A 17,340-nucleotide genomic window follows, 5' to 3' on the forward strand; every position below is an offset into this window, starting at 1 on the left:
GAATGGTTTCCTTCACATGCACCACGATTTATAAATCTACATATCTCCTAAACAATAAATTTTATCGAGTTAAACAAGGATTGAAAAATTCATTTTTGCTAACTTAGCTTGTATTCATTGTCCCTGTAAAAGTTACGGATTGTTAACCATTGGGCATGAGCCTCCCCTGGCCTTCAGATAGTGATGTAGAATTGTTTATTCATTAAGCATCCATTGAAAATTCATAATGTTCGAATGTATAATTTAGAAAATATACTTAAATATAAGTTCTTATTTGGCAACTTTAAATGCCTATAACTCAGAAACGAGGGGTCGTATAAGAAATTTTTTTGTATCACACATCATCTCTCGTAATTTTGGCATCAAATCCCTGAAAACCCTGTATATCATAAAAAACAAAATAATTCAAGAAAAAATCACTAATTGTACAGAAACAAATATAACAGCTGAAATTCCAAAGTTAATATTAATTTGTACAACTAGATGGTTAGTTACCCTACTATATTTTTCAAAATATAACACAAAATAGAACATAAATAATTTTCAGTGTCCAACTTACTTTTTTGAATCAAGATTTCAATCAACTTTTACCAAAAAATAAAGTAACTAAGTCATAGCTTGATCTTGATACTTTAAAGAAACATTTACTCAAAAGTAATCGAGCTTCTTGGTATAATTACACAAAATATTATTAAGAATTATTTTAAGACATTCAAAAATTAGACCCTGAACAACCCTGCATATAATACACCTCTCATTAATATTTTTTCATTTTTTAAAGTTTTTTATAGGGGTTTAAAGATACATACCATCCAGTATCCTAACTATTAACAAAATAATTTTATTAAAGATCTTCAACAACTGCGATTGTATCTATTTCACTAATTGATTACCGGGATAAAATTACATATATTTCTACAGGTAGAGCAGGAATGTCAAGGTCTCCAATATCAAGTAGAAGTAAGAAATATAACGCAACGAATTGAAATCCTATCAGAAAAATTAGATTCTACTGTAGCTTTAAGCGAACCGCGTGAAAACGCTTTTCTTACCTGCGATTTCGATCTTAACGACAGTTTCGAACAAATTCAGCAACATTTGAGCGTTCTGGGGAAAGTTCGAACTAGTACCACTTTTCCTAGACTTTGTACTGCTAAATTGGAAGGAAATACTATAGCTGGTATAGAAAATTATGTTACGCTCATTACCGTAGATTATCACGGAAATGAAAGGAAGAACGGAGGGGATCCCGTTGAAGCTGAATTACTCATGGCAACTGCCGAAGAAAGGTGAACATTTTATTCAATATCGTCGAAATACTGGTTTCATATTGTATTTTTTTTTTAGTATAAATCCATCATCTTCAGACGAAACTTACCCTGTAAGAGTGGAAGATTGTGATGACGGTACTTACAAATTGTACTTCAGGGCACCAAAGTCTGGTAGATATGGTATCAAAATATCTGTGATAAATCGTCCTATAAAGGATAATCCGCTTTATTTCGATGTAAGCGATCACAACAATCCTGTATGTATATACGGTTCAAGAGGTAGTGGTAAAGATGAGTTTATGCAACCTGTAGCAGTAGCAATCGATGAGAAAGATCAAATTGTTTATGTCTTGGATACTGGTAATTCAAGGATCAAAGTTTTGAATGATAAGCTGGAATTTATGAAGCATGTCACTAATGAAGGTTTATTAGGAAGAAGTTGTACAGGTAAGTTTCTAAGATCAGATCAAGCAAATTCTTGGGGAACACTATATAACATTTAATTTTTTATAGGCATTGATATATCTAATGATGGTCTTATAGTAATAAACTGGAGAACGAAATTCATAACTGAAATGACAACAGACGGTGAAACTATAAAATCTTTCACTTACAATGCTTTTCAAGAACCTATAGATATAGCAGTGGATAAAAACTATGGTCATATTCTTATAGCGGATAATGGAATGAATTGTGTTTACGTATTCGATGGGGAAGGCAAAATATTATTTCAGGTATTCAAACTAACAATTTTAAAAAGTATAGAGACATCAAAATAACTACGGCTAAAGCTATTCTAGAATTTTTAACTCTTGCAAATATTTTCCTCAATTCAATTGTTTGTACTATTAGCTTTTTTCCTTTTTCTCATCCCATCTCATTTTCCTTCTCACCATAATCTACTACTATTAACTATTTCTTATAATATTAGTTTGATCATTTCAATTTTCAACTTCTACACCACATCATTTCACTTTTTAACGAGCTCTTTAAAATAAATTACGTAAAGTGGTCCTGTATCCATGATAACGCATCCCTTAAGTCCTTACCTAGGACTTAAAATGATAAAATAGTTTATAAAAGAATCAATAATAGCTCGATAAAAGGAATATATATTATAAATTCTTTAATGTCCTTTCTTTTTGTTTCAGGTTGGAAAGAAAGGCACATTCAATTTAATCTCCTCAGTAGCAGTTGGTCCATTGGGTGAAATAGTTGTGGCTGATTCGAGGGTACAAATGTTTTCAGCTAAAGGAGATTTTATGGAAGTTATTTATGATGAAGGGAAAGGTAATTTGTACAAAATTAAAATAAATAGATGTAATATAGAAAATTGTACGAATTAGTACAAAGAAAATATTAGAGCTAATAATTTGAGTAAGTTGGGATTGTTCATGATATTCATACTAAACACACTATTAACTACTACATCAGACTCACAAAAAATACTGCAGAGATCTTGATGGAAATAAGTCATGGTGCTATAGATTTTAGCTTAAAAATAGAACATTACTGACGGAAACTGTAATTAAAAGAAAAAGTATAATATCAGAAAAATGTGTATGTTTATTGAAAACTAGTGCAATTTATATCTCTGGTACAATATAATATGAAGGGTTGTTGTGATTCAATTTTAAATCTTCATTAGTAAAAATTGAATTAGAATTTTATTAAATAGCAAACTTCTACTATGGATTTTGTTAACATGTGATTATTTAATAGAATATAAATATTTTTTTAGGTAAAGGTAGATATGGTGGTATTTCCATAGACTGTGACAACAAGGTGCTTCTGACAAGAACGGAACAAAAAGGCCGCACTTATGTTCAACTTCTCTCACTAACTGAAAACAATATAAATCATTTAATCGATTCTCATGACGCCAAACTCAAAAGACCTAGTGGAGTAGCAGTTACAAATGATCATCATGTCATTGTTATAGATTTGGGCAATAATTGTGTGAAAAAGTATAGGTATTGGTAGTCGTTACATCAACTACATGTTTTTGACAATTGTCGTTAGAAGATTGGTTTTGAGAATTTTTGATAATGCGAGGTATTTAATTAACATATGTCAACTGTTGGTTTTTGGAGGATTGTCAGAAGTGAAAGATTTGACTTGTGTTACTGTAAGGATAATTATATACTTATATTTGTACCTTTGCATCTTGACATACTACATTATGGTATTAATAGAAGATAAATTTTAAAATTGTTAGGTTCCTGTGTTAATAAATGATCATTTTCTCCACATTTTTCAATGGAAAAGGTATTAATAACTCTAGATTGTAGTATGTCGAAAGTTGCTCGCGCACAATTTTATCATTCTATTGGTACATGTGTATCAGGCTTAGTTTATCTGTGATTTATTCGAAATTATCGTTCAGATTGATCTAAACGGACCATATTAACTATACAGGATATCTAGAAACCTTTATGTCAAACTATAGATACTAGATGTGATTCTTTGTTCATCTAAACTACTAAACCATCTTTAAGCAAAAGCTCTTCCCAAAGGAGGTAGTGTCTTTCAATGATTACACAGACAAATTACTTCATTTTAAACATAAATAATACAGATAAATATTTGGATTTTCGTTAGCAACCCTCAAAAGTCTCTGAAGAACTGTATTTAAGGTAGTACTGAAGAATTTGCAATCAGAATTTAATGAAACTTGGAATATTAGTATATTATTATAAGATAATCAACCAGTTAAATTTTCAGAGGTCTACAGGGAACTCAAAAAAGATATTAACATTAAATTTTTTTTCTATTTCCATTGATGCTTATGGGACGTCCAAGTTTATTCTTTATTTCATTTGAAACTTCAAAGCTTATAATAAGAATAATTAGTGAATAATTGAGAAAAATGTACCATGTTACTTATATGTGGCAACGCTGCGGACAAGATTATGACGCTCGCGAAATTTGAAAGTGAAAGAACGCGGTATGTGGGGATATTAGTGTTAAACATCTCTTTAGATAGATAACACTCTTAGTCATATAAGTATCTTGTTGGTCATATTTTCTCTAAATCTAAAAGAAACCTGAGTGCTTTGAGAAAGGTAGTGTTGAGTTTGTTTTTTAAACCACTACCTAAAAATTTCTTGTATAAATCTTGTATAAACCTGTTATGATGAATTGTTGATTACAATCCAGAATTTCTAATTTACTTAAATTATGAATGTTAGTGTCGGCAATAAAAAAACGCGGGTTTATAATCAACAAATTATTACTGCAGGATTATACAATTGTACGAGGTACCAAGTTTTTTTCTATCCTTAAATAACTGGCTTAACAACCTCATCTTCAAATAACGCTAACTTGTATGAAAGTTTTGGTTAACGCAGAAATAAGTTTGGATGGACATAAAATCATATCTAGTATCTGCAATTTGCGTTTGGCAGGAGAGATTCTGTATTTGCGCAATTGATATAGAAATAGCACTGCAAATATATCTTTTGTGAACCTTCTCAAAGCTTATGACGTTTTCTCATACTAGATAATAAAGCAGTTTCACCATAGGATAATATCTTGATTCTCAAAATATTTACATTAAATACATAGCAAGGCAGAATAGGAAATATTGTTTCATTTTAGGATTTTAGCTTCAAAGTTTTGAAAATTACAAATATTTTATAACTAAATTTGACCAGTGAATTTTAAGAAATAATAACATTATATATACACAAAAATAGTCAAATATTATTCGGATTAAGGTTTTTTATCAGATCTCTCTTAACTACATTTTCCAACAAAATTGACGCACAATTTTTATTTTTTAATCTTAAAATATCGCGTAATCACTTTTATCAAAAATTAAATTAGAATGAAGGTAAAATTAAAATTTCACCAATATCAAACTGGATTTGATTTTTTTATTTAATTCCCAATTGTAGGGCATGGAGGGATCTTAACTAAAACTAGGGTAAAACCTTTAAAAATAATAAAAAGGGGAAAGGGGTGAGTTTATAAGGGCAAAAACGATTTGTTCCGAGTTCCGACAAAACTACAAGATCTATATCATTGAAATCTGTATTTGCTGATGGTATAAAACAATATTGCCATCACTATGGTAAAGTTTCTCAGAAAAGACAAAGAAACTGAAAAAATTTGCATTCGAAATTTTTTTTAATAATTATATACAATTTTTACATATTTATTAAAATATTCAACTCTAATTACTTATGTTTTTATCAATATTACATGGAATCTTAGATTTTTCGTTTAATTAGTGTGTAAAATTTTAATAAATTATAAAATTGAAAATTTTCAGATGCGATTTTTTTCTTTTTTTGCCTCTTATGAGAAAATTTACCATGGTGTTGGTAATATTTTTTTACATCATCAGAAAGTAGAGATTACAACGAATAAAAAACTCGCCGACTTTCCGACTTTTTAAAAAAACCTGATATTTTGAGGGGTGAATTTTAATTGAAAATTAGGGTGCTTTTTAGATATTAAGTCAAAATAATGTTGAAAAATATATATTTCAAATCAAATAAATTACACTAGTATTTGGGGACATGAAAGGTTAGTTTTCACCACATTTTCTGTGAAAAAAGTTTTTTTGCAAAAGATGAAAATCAATACTGAAAACTTTGTTTTTTAAATTCTTCACATAAATTTTGAGGTTATTTGAAAAATGTATTGAAACAAAAGTTATAGATCTTTTTATTAGTTACAACTTTGCTATTAAACTTTTTCTATAGTTTTTGTAGTTTTGCTGGAAATCGAGATAAACCGGTTTTTACCCTCAAAAACTCACCCCCATCCTCTTCCCGATCTGAATTCGCCTGTAAATTATTTTTTTCCTTTCATTTTTATAATATTCTTTTCAAATGGCTTTACTACTACTACTTTACTATTTTTATTTGTTTCAAAACTTTTCAACCCTGGTCTTTATAGTTTAATATATTAATTACCGCTTGACAGGGTCCAGGCATACTTATAACCTCATCTCTCATTCCATTTTAATCAAGAGCATTCCATATTTGATCAAGTTTGAGAGACAGCATATGTAAATTGTAAGCCAGAACTACTAAAGCTCATACTATTAATTACATCCCACAGATGCACTATTGGATTGAAAATTGTTGGGATTCCGAAGTTAATTTTGGACAAATTCTTGTGATATGCATTCAAGCATTATCATGCATCAAGATTATTGTTTTTTTTTACGAAAATGAGTGTGAAGGGCACGTCTTGTGGTTCTAATAAATCAACAATGTGTGTGTGAACCTGACAATCTCTTTCAATCGCCAAGTTATGTCCTTCTGATCTTCTATTTCTTCTTGTCTTTTGAAACCTTGATTCTCTACATCTAAATAAATCTAATCTATGCCACATACACTTTTGATAAGCCTTTTCCGTTTAACGCCATCTGAGACAAAATGATTTTTAAATAAACCATTTCTTATTTTATAACTTTGTATTTCAAGTATAAATTTTCGGCAGCAACAAAAGTAGGAATTATAAGCTGACAGATGTTAGCCATTATTATTATGCTGAGAACATTGTGTCACACTGGGTATACAGATAGAAAGGTTTGAACTTCGACTTTCAAATAACGTTACGTTCATAAATACTAGTTTTAATAAAAGAAATTACTAGTGTAAATAAAGCTCCTTCTTTCAAATTCAAATCAAAATCGAAATCAGGAGATTTCTGTTGAAGGACCGATGTTTCGTCCTCCCAAATTTTTCCAAAAACCTACAATCGTATTTTAGGTGAGATTTGTTGGGAAGAGTTCAAATGAAACAAATATTTTTGCATTTATTGGCAAATAGCTAAGTGTTGAAAAAAAATCTTATGCTATTTAATTATTATTTAATTAATTATATTTAATCTTCTTATATATAAGGCAACACTTAGCCAAAAAACTAACTATGTGTTACTTTTGTTGGAGAATTTATTTCTCAAAAATTATTTCGAATCTTTTTTGTCTAATACAAAGTTGTAATCAGATCTAAAGTAGTTGAGAAAAATTGTTTTGGCAGAAAATTCATCTCTTTATATCTTTACTTATTCCCATTTAACCATTTTTAATACAGAATTTCAGTGAAAATGAGTTAACCACTGGGCTTTTAATTGAAAAACTCGCAATTTTTTTATACAAATGTATCGTTTCTCAACCCAACTTAAATAAGACTTATCATCACATACTCTATATAAACTCTACAAATGCATAGCGAGAACCAACATGTTAACAAAATGATAGATGAATATTTGAATTTAATAATACAACACAACAAAAATCATCAACATTACAACTTAATGAAATATTCTTACAGTGTTTTATTAGGTGTTTTGGAAGCATGTTATAGTTGATATATATAAAAAGAGCAACTTTGGTTTCCCTATTTTTTTCACATTCGAATAAGTAATAATGAATACATGGACAAAATTGTGAGTATGTTAGCAGATGCTTGTCTGAAAACCTCTACTATTTGTTCAGGTGTTATAAACTACTATTGTTGATTTTAATTCAAAATTGGTACAATGTTCTTAATCTGTCTTTATAAGATATGTAAAGTCTTTATTTTAAATGATCTTTTTAAGATTAGACTGTATTTTATCTGATCTTTCAATCAAATCGAATGTTCTATTTAATATACTAAGTTTAATATAGTATTATTTTATAGGCCATTTTTATGATAATTATATTTAAGTACTTATGTATTTTTTGTATTTTCCATTTTCTTATTAAATTTGGTGTGAAATTTAAGTTCAGTATGAAGGATTGTAAAGTGAAAATCGTAAAAAATATACTGCTGTTATTGTATCTATCTAGTCATTAATTTGTATTTTTGTAAAGTATTTATTGTAAATATACACCTTTTAAAATCATCAAGTTTTTAATTGCTATTAATTAATAGTACCTCATATAATAAATTACAGACAAGCATAATAATTAGAAAAATGACTATCCAAAATAAATTTAATATTGGTTACTATACATAAAATTCCAATGTAAGAATTCAAATTCACACATTAACTCTGGGTTTGTTCCAACATTCAATCACAAATATATTTCTTACAGTTTGCAAATCATTTATAAAACGCATATGTGTAAAATATTTTTTTGTATCTATACATTGACTATAAATCTATATATATCTATATATTGACAAATTGAATGAGTGAATTTGTTACAGTAGCCTTTTTATTGTTAAAGTGTTCGCTACTCGATTCCTAATAGCACGAGATAATAGCATAATTTCTCCATATTCATCAATTTGTGGTTCATTATCTAAGATATTATTCTCATCCAATTCTAGAGGTTCGTTTTCTGAAAAAGTTTGTATCTAATGCAATGTTGTGAAGCACACATGCAGCTCTGATAAAGTGACAAATCAATCGTACTTTCCTCAGTTTCACATTATACATCTGCCTAAACTTCTGCTCAGTAGGTAACCCAAAACAATGCTCTATTACATAACGGTTTTTTGACAGTTGTAAATTATAATTTTGCTGTGGTCTATATAAATTACCCTTGTTAGTTAGTTAGCAAAGGATAGCCATTATCTCCCAAAAGATAATATCCGCCACATTTTTGTTCCAGGCTATTTTTTGAGGAAAAATTTCTAGATACTCTATTGTCGTGTACAGAGCCAGGATATTCTATGAAAACATCCATTATTTTCCTTCTGTTTCTGACGCTGGTTGGAACAAACCTTCTACCTGATTTTTACAATATTCTAAAAATATATGGATTAATAGAATATGGACATATTTTAAAATATATGACATTAATATTTACATGCCTTGAAACTAAATTATTCATATACGTTCCAAACAATAAAGAAATATGAAGAAAGTGGTTAAAAATGTCAAGGAGGCAAGATGCTCTTACTTTATCAATTAATTCCACAATTTATTTCTGTGAAGATCATTTTGATGTAAGTATTAAATAAAACTCATTTTTTAGTTGCCAAACAATACGATTAATTATACAGAGTATCAGATTATGGGTAAAGTCTCTAAAGTGCGCTAGGAACCAGGTTGTATACCAAGGAAGTTCGAATGCCAAGAAGATAGAAGGAAACGGATGTGCAGCTTTAAGGAACGACCATATATGTTGAAAAAAACAAAGGATGTCAATAACCACACAGTGTTTGAATGAAGCAGAACAAAATAGTACCTTAAGTTCATCTGTCCAGGATACTTCTAATACAAGTTCAGGTAGGTAACAAACAAAACAAACGGATTACAGTTTGAAACAAGTATGTAGTTATTATTATTATGAGCATAATATTGTTTATTTTTCAGATTTTAAAATAGTTGGAGAGAATGTACCTGAAACACCTGAAACTTTATGTGAACTAACAGCGAATATATCCAAATATTTACTAAAGAGGCAAACTTGATTCCACTAAGCGTTCACGGAACCTCAGAATACTACACTTTAAAGCGTATGAAATAGAAGACGAAGATATCTGTCAGCTACATCTATCCCATATTCTACGAAGAGTGGATTAATAGATCAGCTGTAAGCACTGAGCATCCCCAATATCGCAGCAATAATGGGGAACACAATAGATCCTTTCGGTCCCGGTGTATATAATACTCTAATATATACATATATACATTTATTTATATTTATGCTTATTTTGTATTTTTCGAATGCATTAAAAAACTGTCGTTTGTTTCATTGTTTGTTGTTTCATTTATGAAGCCCCATTCTCCCCATAATTAAAAATGAAAGTATATTTAAGACCAACTTTCGTCGTTATTTTTCAAAAAAATTCAATGGAGTTGTATTAACCAAAACGATCGTGTGTGTCTATAATCGTTAGGGCTAGTTAGCCTCCTTGATCTATATAGTATACTAAAATCGAGATAATTGATTTATCAATGAAAATCAGGGATGTTACCGCTTCGACTTCGATTCCGAAAAATCGAAGCTTCCGATTGATATTAAAACTCCGATTTCGATTCCAATACTTTTAAATCGGAGGGTGAATTGTTTGTTATTTTTTCTCGAAGACAATTCATTTGTTTTATTTTTTAAAGTTGAGTTTGGGGGCAGACAAGCCCTTCATGGGACCCGAACCCTTTTGTGATATCAGTTACAAAGCAATGGAAAAATCACTGGAAAAGAAGGTAGATATAAGAGCAAAACCAATTATTCGGACAACCTACAAGGGCTCTTCTGTGAAACTATAACCAAAGTAGATCTGCAAAATGTAACAACCTGCGAATACTAACAAACACCTAAAGACGCTAGACCTAGCAGATAATGCGACATACAGGTTTTGTTGCACAGAGGACTACATCTGGGAGCGTATGAAATAGAAAACGAAGTCTCTGGCAATTAAAGCCATCCCACATTCTAGACTTGTTGAAAAGAGTGGCATTAGTTGATCAGCTGTAAACACTGGATTCTCCAGTACCGCAGCAAGAAAGGGGGTAGTAGTATATACGAGACCCAAAATCTATATATAAAGTTGAGTTTCTGATGAGGCTGTGTGTTTTTGTTTAATGTGTGAAATTTTATTAGAGTAATGAAACAAGGGTTATTTGGAACTTCTTCAATGAAGTGTCTGCGAATTCGGCAAAGTATAAACTTTGTAATAAGATATATTTACGAAAGAGAATAGTGATGATTGACCGTTTCTAATAAACTTTATTTAAATCTTGAGCTTCTATCATTCACAACATGTGCTTGCACCCTAATATAAATAAATAACAAAATTCCCTATTTTGACAGTGACGTTTGTATAAAAAAGGTTATTTGTTATTATATTTACTATAATGTTTTTAGAGTATATAATTGATATAAAAATATTTTACAACTGAATCTCAAATGTCAATATTTTTAAAAAAATGCGAGCAGAATATTTACGTTCATTTCATAAAAACGATTTAATCATTATACTAAACTGTAATGATTCATCAAAACACTTTTCTATCAATATAAACTTCATAGAACTAAATGAATACAAACCTGAATTGGCCAGAGAATTGCTAAATGATCCAGAACGAAGTTTAGAAGAATGGGATAAAGCAGCTTTCTCGACTCAACTGTCCCTTTTAAAAGAAATAGACAAGAAATTAGAATTAAAAAATAACATACATTGTCGTATATTTTATTTGGCACATTTGGCTCGACGAGCCAAAGTTTTTCCAGGCAATAAAGAAGAGGGACAATTTTTACAAATATCAGGTACTGTTATGAGAATGACTGTAGCAAAAGTTTTAGAATATCAAAGAAATTACATATGTGTTAAGTGTAAATATTCAAATATGGTTAAAGCTGATTATAGGCGAAAATATATAATAAAACAGCCCACTAAATGTAAAAACCCTGAAGGTTGTGAAGGAACTAATTTAATTCGTTTAGGAGATTTAGATACAGATAATTGTAAAGATTATCAAGAAATTAAAATACAAGAGAGGCAACAAGGAATGAGTTCTACACTTAGTACCATGTGGGTTACTTTAGAAGATGATTTGGTTGATAGTTGTCAACCTGGAGATGATGTAACGATATGTGGTATAGTGAAACGAAGAATAGGAGAATTTTCACCAGGAAAAAAAATTGATGTAGACATAGTATTTAAGGCTAATCACATACAAGTAGATACAAACAGTATATCTTTTTCTACGTCAAATCCAGAAAGTGAATATCTATTCAATAATTTCTGGAAAAAATATGACACCAATCCTTTAGAAGGCAGAGATTTAATCTTAAAATCATTCTGTTCTTATATTTATGGATTATATCCAGTAAAATTGGCAATAGCTTGTGTGTTAGCTGGAGGAAGTTCTATAGAGGATACAACTTTAACTGGGGTGAGAACTCGGTCAGAATCACATTTATTACTTGTTGGTGATCCAGGTACTGCTAAGTCTCAGCTACTTAGGTTTGCTTCCAAAATTGTTCCTCGTGCAGTTTTGACAACTGGAGTTGGCTCTACATCTGCAGGTTAGTTCAATACCAGGTATAAATAAGACAACTTAGCAACCCCTACAACTTTGCATGTTATTGAAATTTAAGTGCCTTATATTATTGCTTGAACAGGGTTAATTTTGGTAGCAATATACCTAAATGAAACTATTAATTTAGTATGTTTACATAATATTAAAGGGGTTTATAAAAAAATGATACTTTGGGAGTAATTTTGAGTTTATTGTCTATGGTCACCTATTGTTACCTAAGATTCAAAAATATATTTCTAATTTTTTTTAATATCCCACTGTAATAGGACATTTCAAGCCTAACATTTCTAAAATCTATTAGGTAAGTCACATGTGTAATGTGTACTGAGCTGAATGGATGGTACTATTAGGTTCTTTGCCAGATTGTTAGGATGGTTGCTAAACCTTAGAGCTCTGAGATACATTGGATATTTCTTTTTTACACTTTTCATTTTAGTGTCTTGAGTAATTACATTATTAAATATACATCAAGGAGACTTTACAATACTATAAAGACCTTTCAACTGAAACCTTTCTAGAATTTTGATGTTGTACATAGATGCGACCCAGACTTGTATGCAATAAGTTCATTTCCAAAAGTTTCAAGAGCCTTGTTAAATCTATTCAAGATTTATACAGGTGTTTTATTTACACCCTGTATATAGGGTGAGTACAATTAAATATATAATTTTTTTAGGTTTGACAGTTGCTGCCTCAATGGAACATGGTGAATGGCAGTTAGAAGCAGGTGCACTAGTAATGTCAGATGGAGGTATCTGCTGTATTGATGAATTTAATTCAATGAAGGAACATGATCGAACGTCTCTTCATGAAGCCATGGAACAGCAAACTATAAGTGTGGCAAAAGCGAAAATGGTTTGCAAATTGAACACTCGATGTTCCATATTGGCAGCATGCAACCCCAAAGGGAATATAGATCCTTCTCAGAGTATGCCTATAAATATAGCGTTGCCAAGCCCTTTGTTGAGTCGTTTTGACTTGGTGATGATATTAAGAGATACAGTAAATCAAGAATGGGATAGTCTAGTTATTGATTATATTCTTAACGGGGGTAACAATTTTTCTAAACTTACTGATTTTGGACTGTGGCCTCTAAAGCACTTACAAATGTATTTTAGAAAAATTAAAAATTTCCAGCCCAAATTAACAGAAGATGCTCAGTTAATATTAATAACCTATTATAATATACAAAGAAGAATGAGTACAAGAAATAAAGCAAGAACCACTGTAAGATTATTGGAAAGTTTGATACGATTATCAGAAGGGCATGCTAGGCTTATGTATCATGAAAAAGTTCTTGTAATTGACAGTATTTTTGCAATTTTTCTGATAGACATCTCCATGGATTTTGACTCTTCTGTTTTGAATCTTAATACACAAGTTATCTCTGTGTTTCCTGAAAGACCTAAAGCCACATATAAGGATTTATTAGAAACCATTTTGAGTAAATTACAGTTATTTGACATTTTAGAAAAAGAATTGAATATGTTAGATGCAAATAAGGAGCACAAAATACAATCAAGATTCTTTGTAAAACAAAACATTAAAAATGTAGTTGAAGATGATAATACAACTGTGATAACAGAAGCAGACAAAAAGAATAGACACAATTCTAATGATTCTATTAACGTCACTAAGTCCAATAAGAATGCCAATTCAACAATAAGTACAAATACTAACCAAGATAACAAAATTCAAAAGAACAACTTATTGAACAATCCAAATGCCGATGACTGTTCAAAAAGGCTACCAAATGATATTTTTCAAGAAGCTAAAGATATAAAACCACTGAACAAATTAGAAGACATTCTAGGAGAGACTAAATCAGAACCGGTAACATCCTCATCAATTATTACTAACCAAACAGTTGAAAGTGAAGGTAATGAAAAGACAATTAAAAGAAAACATAGCAGTATGTGGGAGTCTGGTTTCGATGAATCTATATTGGAAGATGACAATAAACTAACTTCTCAAAAAAGTATTTTTAATTCGTTTAAAACAAATGACATTATTAATAAACAAAAAAAACCTCGAAAAGTAAGTTCAACTAGAAAGAAACCTTGTGATAATATTCAAACAGATTTAGAAATGCTGAAATTTTTACCTAGTCATAATCTTGATATAGATTTAGATTTTGATTGGGATAATGTAGGCCCCACTACAAGCCAGTCTGCACGACTTCCTAGTAACAATAAATCACAGATGTTAGAAAATGTGGATGATATTGATTTTAATCTTTAAATTTATTGAATTATTACGTAAATATTTATAACAGTTTATCATACTATTAATAATATTAAACTTTACTATTTTAAGCCTAAAATTTCATTCTATTGTATGTAGAATGAGATTGGAAAATTAATTCTTTTATAACGAAAATAAATACAACTTAATTTTACAAGAATAATGGTGTTTATTTCAATTCGAAAGGATTAGTAATAACCAACTTACAAAGTTTAGAAGTTTAAATATATTTTGTACCGCCCGCGATCCGTTCCAAATATGTCTACGTCATCAGCGCCCATTGTGTAGGAGAGCGGCCGGCCTATTTGACAAAATGCTACTGGTTAGAGTGACTTATTGCTATTTTAACTACATAATTGACTTGTTGATAGAAAAGGAGCAGGGGTTTTTTCGTGGATCTTTACACAACTTGCCCCAAATAGATTCACTTGAAATGGCTAGTTATTTTCCCACAAATAACGATTTTATGACTGTTAAAATCCGCACTAGATGAACAGGCAGATCGATAGAATGACGTATTTATGGGACAAAAGCAAAAATAAGATTTAATGTGCACGGAACCTCTTTAATTATGAGATACCAAGTGTTAAAGTTTAAACAAATTATTACATTTAATTTGGAGAAAATTCGACTTCGATTTTGTTGGACTTATGGTGTTTGAGTGAAAAAGTGTCTGGATTTTCATTACAAAATAAATAAAATGTGAAAACTATTATTTCCTGAAAGTTATGGTACCTCTAGATCTCATTAATTTCTTAGATCTTTTATATATGTTTATGTTTCTAAATCGTCTTTATTTTAGGTCTCTTCTGTTTTAAATTTTTTTTTATAATTTTTGAAACACTATTAATTTAATTTAGTTAATGTCTGCGAAAGGTGTCAACCAACTTACATAAAAAATGTAGTTTTATAAAAGATTTTTTTTAAAGAATATGTCCGTACCACATTTTGACGATTTCGTCTTGAAAATTAGAGCAATTTTATATCTTACTAATAAAATTAGTCTAGTTGTCATATTTGCTCCATGTTAATCCTTTTTTTCTTCAACATTATTCAGGCTAGATCCCGTACGGACGCCACGTCAATACCAGACAAAACAAAAAATAAAATCACAAGTAATACCTTAAAACTACTACACGATGGAGTTATGACTGCCAGGACGTTATCAGACCAAGAAATTCTAGATTCCGTATCTCAGAACAATGAAGTGATTGAAGAAGACACAGATGAGTTGGATCATGTAACGAGCACTCCATGGGTTTCTATCAACGAGGCGAGAACAGCATTAAATACGTTACGTAATTTTATAGAAAAGACAAATAATTCGGAAGAAAAGGAATTTGCCGCTCTCTGTACCCTAGACAATGCTATCGATAGGGAACAACCTTATTTGAAGCAAAAAAAAATTAAATATATATGTTTATTATTTATGTAACTTAAATTTGAATGCACGTACTTGACTTTTTCCTTTCTGCATTTCCCCTCCCTAACTCCGAATCCAGTGCCGCTTAACTCAAAATCCTCTATAACTCGAATTTTTTTGCGTTTCCCCTGGAGTTCGACTTAAAGAGATTCTACTGTACATTATTGTTACAAGAATACATCAGCTACCCTGCATCTTGAATTCTAAGCTTTGAATATAAAAAATGAAAGTTCTTACTTACCTGGAAGTGATCTTCACAACAAAACCAATTACTTGTACTTGATAAAACAGTATTTCTTTAACTGTCCATTTCCATTGCATCACTTCATTTTTTCCGAAATTTGTCTCCATTAGAGATACTTAAACATACTTTGTTTGGTGAAGTGATAGTTGTGCTGGTACATTTTGGTACAATACAATATTTATAACGAACCATTGTTGATCCAGCCTTCGATATCCTGATAAAAAATACGATAGGAAAATAAAACACAATGTGATGTGGATGCTGCTGTAGTTTGGTGGGCGAAACTCGATCGGCGTTGGTGACGTAAGCAAACGATTGGCGCTTTGCAATAAGAAATTGGGGTGGAGTAAAAATATTCCACTTTTAAAAAAATTATATCCTATTATAACTTCTAGAGACGTGCGGCAAATTGCATAATTTATGTTATGGCGTGCTGTATATAAATCCGACATCGTATTCAGACCCACTTTTGTATAAACTGATGTGATTTAATTAATATTCATCAACTGTATTGAATTGAATTAAGGGAGTGTATTTTGGTTATAGTAAACGCTCCAAAATTTGCGAAAATTCTTGCAATTATGAATCACACACAAATAATTTGTCTGCAATTCTTTAATTTTTGGTTGTGATAGATTTCTGCAGTAAAGTAGATATTGTTACTGCTGTCCTAACCGTTTTGTGTTCAAAGTTTTCTTCAAAAAAATACAAAAAGTTAATTTTTCATTTATTCTGAGTAATTTGGAATACAAAATATGAGGTTGATTAGATTTAGTTGTTCCAACTGTAAATTATTTAAATAAACGATACTAAAAACGTGTACAAAAATAAGAATTAATTATTCAATTTAGTTTTTGTAATTTTTTTCTACTCGATTTTTTTAATACCTTCCTTTTAGATTAAAGAATGGCTTTTGGATGTTTTTTCTTATATACCTATTTTCACTTTTCTCTGAGGCGGTTAAGAAAACATAAATCTACCTTAAATTGATTAATTATTAAAAAACCGAAATCTTTAATCACGAATTTACAATCGAGGTTGAAAATACTAGAAATAGATAAAAAAACAAGATGCACAAGAAAAAGAAAAATTTGAAAAAGTGAACTCAACTGTAATCTGAACAAAAAAAGTCCAGTTATGTCAAAACCAAAATCTTAAAATCCGAAATTTTTCCCTATGTATTGAGCACTCCTACAACGGACGCTAGATCCGCG

At 30.2% G+C, this 17,340-nt stretch overlaps 2 protein-coding genes and 1 long non-coding RNA gene across 7 annotated transcripts in view; all 3 read left to right on the forward strand.

Moving 5' to 3' along the window:
- The window catches only part of LOC130901752 (tripartite motif-containing protein 2-like), a 53,493-nt gene extending 45,373 nt beyond the window's left edge, over nucleotides 1-8,120 (forward strand). For all 5 annotated transcript variants that reach the window (XM_057813329.1, XM_057813331.1, XM_057813330.1 and 2 more), the window contains 5 exons: nucleotides 922-1,289; nucleotides 1,348-1,718; nucleotides 1,785-2,005; nucleotides 2,423-2,561; nucleotides 3,013-8,120. In XM_057813329.1, coding sequence (XP_057669312.1) covers nucleotides 922-1,289; nucleotides 1,348-1,718; nucleotides 1,785-2,005; nucleotides 2,423-2,561; nucleotides 3,013-3,254 — 1,341 coding nt within the window. In that variant the 3' untranslated portion in view covers nucleotides 3,255-8,120. The remainder of the gene's footprint in view (nucleotides 1-921; nucleotides 1,290-1,347; nucleotides 1,719-1,784; nucleotides 2,006-2,422; nucleotides 2,562-3,012) is intronic.
- Nucleotides 8,121-9,201: 1,081 nt separating this feature from the next.
- On the forward strand, nucleotides 9,202-9,705 carry LOC130901754 (uncharacterized). The gene is made up of 2 exons (XR_009060325.1): nucleotides 9,202-9,455; nucleotides 9,543-9,705. It is a non-coding gene; the product is annotated as an uncharacterized LOC130901754 (long non-coding RNA).
- A 1,269-nt stretch (nucleotides 9,706-10,974) lies between these two features.
- Nucleotides 10,975-14,619, forward strand: LOC130900801 (DNA helicase MCM9-like). Its single transcript, XM_057811679.1, has 2 exons — nucleotides 10,975-12,201; nucleotides 12,892-14,619. The coding sequence occupies exons 1-2, from the start codon at nucleotides 11,100-11,102 to the stop codon at nucleotides 14,454-14,456; spliced, it is 2,667 nt and encodes an 888-aa protein (XP_057667662.1). The 5' UTR covers nucleotides 10,975-11,099; the 3' UTR covers nucleotides 14,457-14,619.
- Nucleotides 14,620-17,340: the final 2,721 nt, after the last annotated feature.

Source organism: Diorhabda carinulata, chromosome X (genome assembly GCF_026250575.1).
Source record: "Diorhabda carinulata isolate Delta chromosome X, icDioCari1.1, whole genome shotgun sequence".
Lineage (NCBI taxonomy): Eukaryota > Metazoa > Arthropoda > Insecta > Coleoptera > Chrysomelidae > Diorhabda > Diorhabda carinulata.

What these genes read in the sequence shown, in the direction of transcription:
- LOC130900801 (XM_057811679.1), top strand. Translation starts at nt 11,100, where the DNA reads ATGCGAGCAGAATATTTACGTTCATTTCATAAAAACGATTTAATCATT. An exon ending in AGTTGGCTCTACATCTGCAG is followed by an intron (nt 12,202 to 12,891) that starts GTTAGTTCAATA and finishes TAATTTTTTTAG; the next exon opens with GTTTGACAGTTGCTGCCTCA.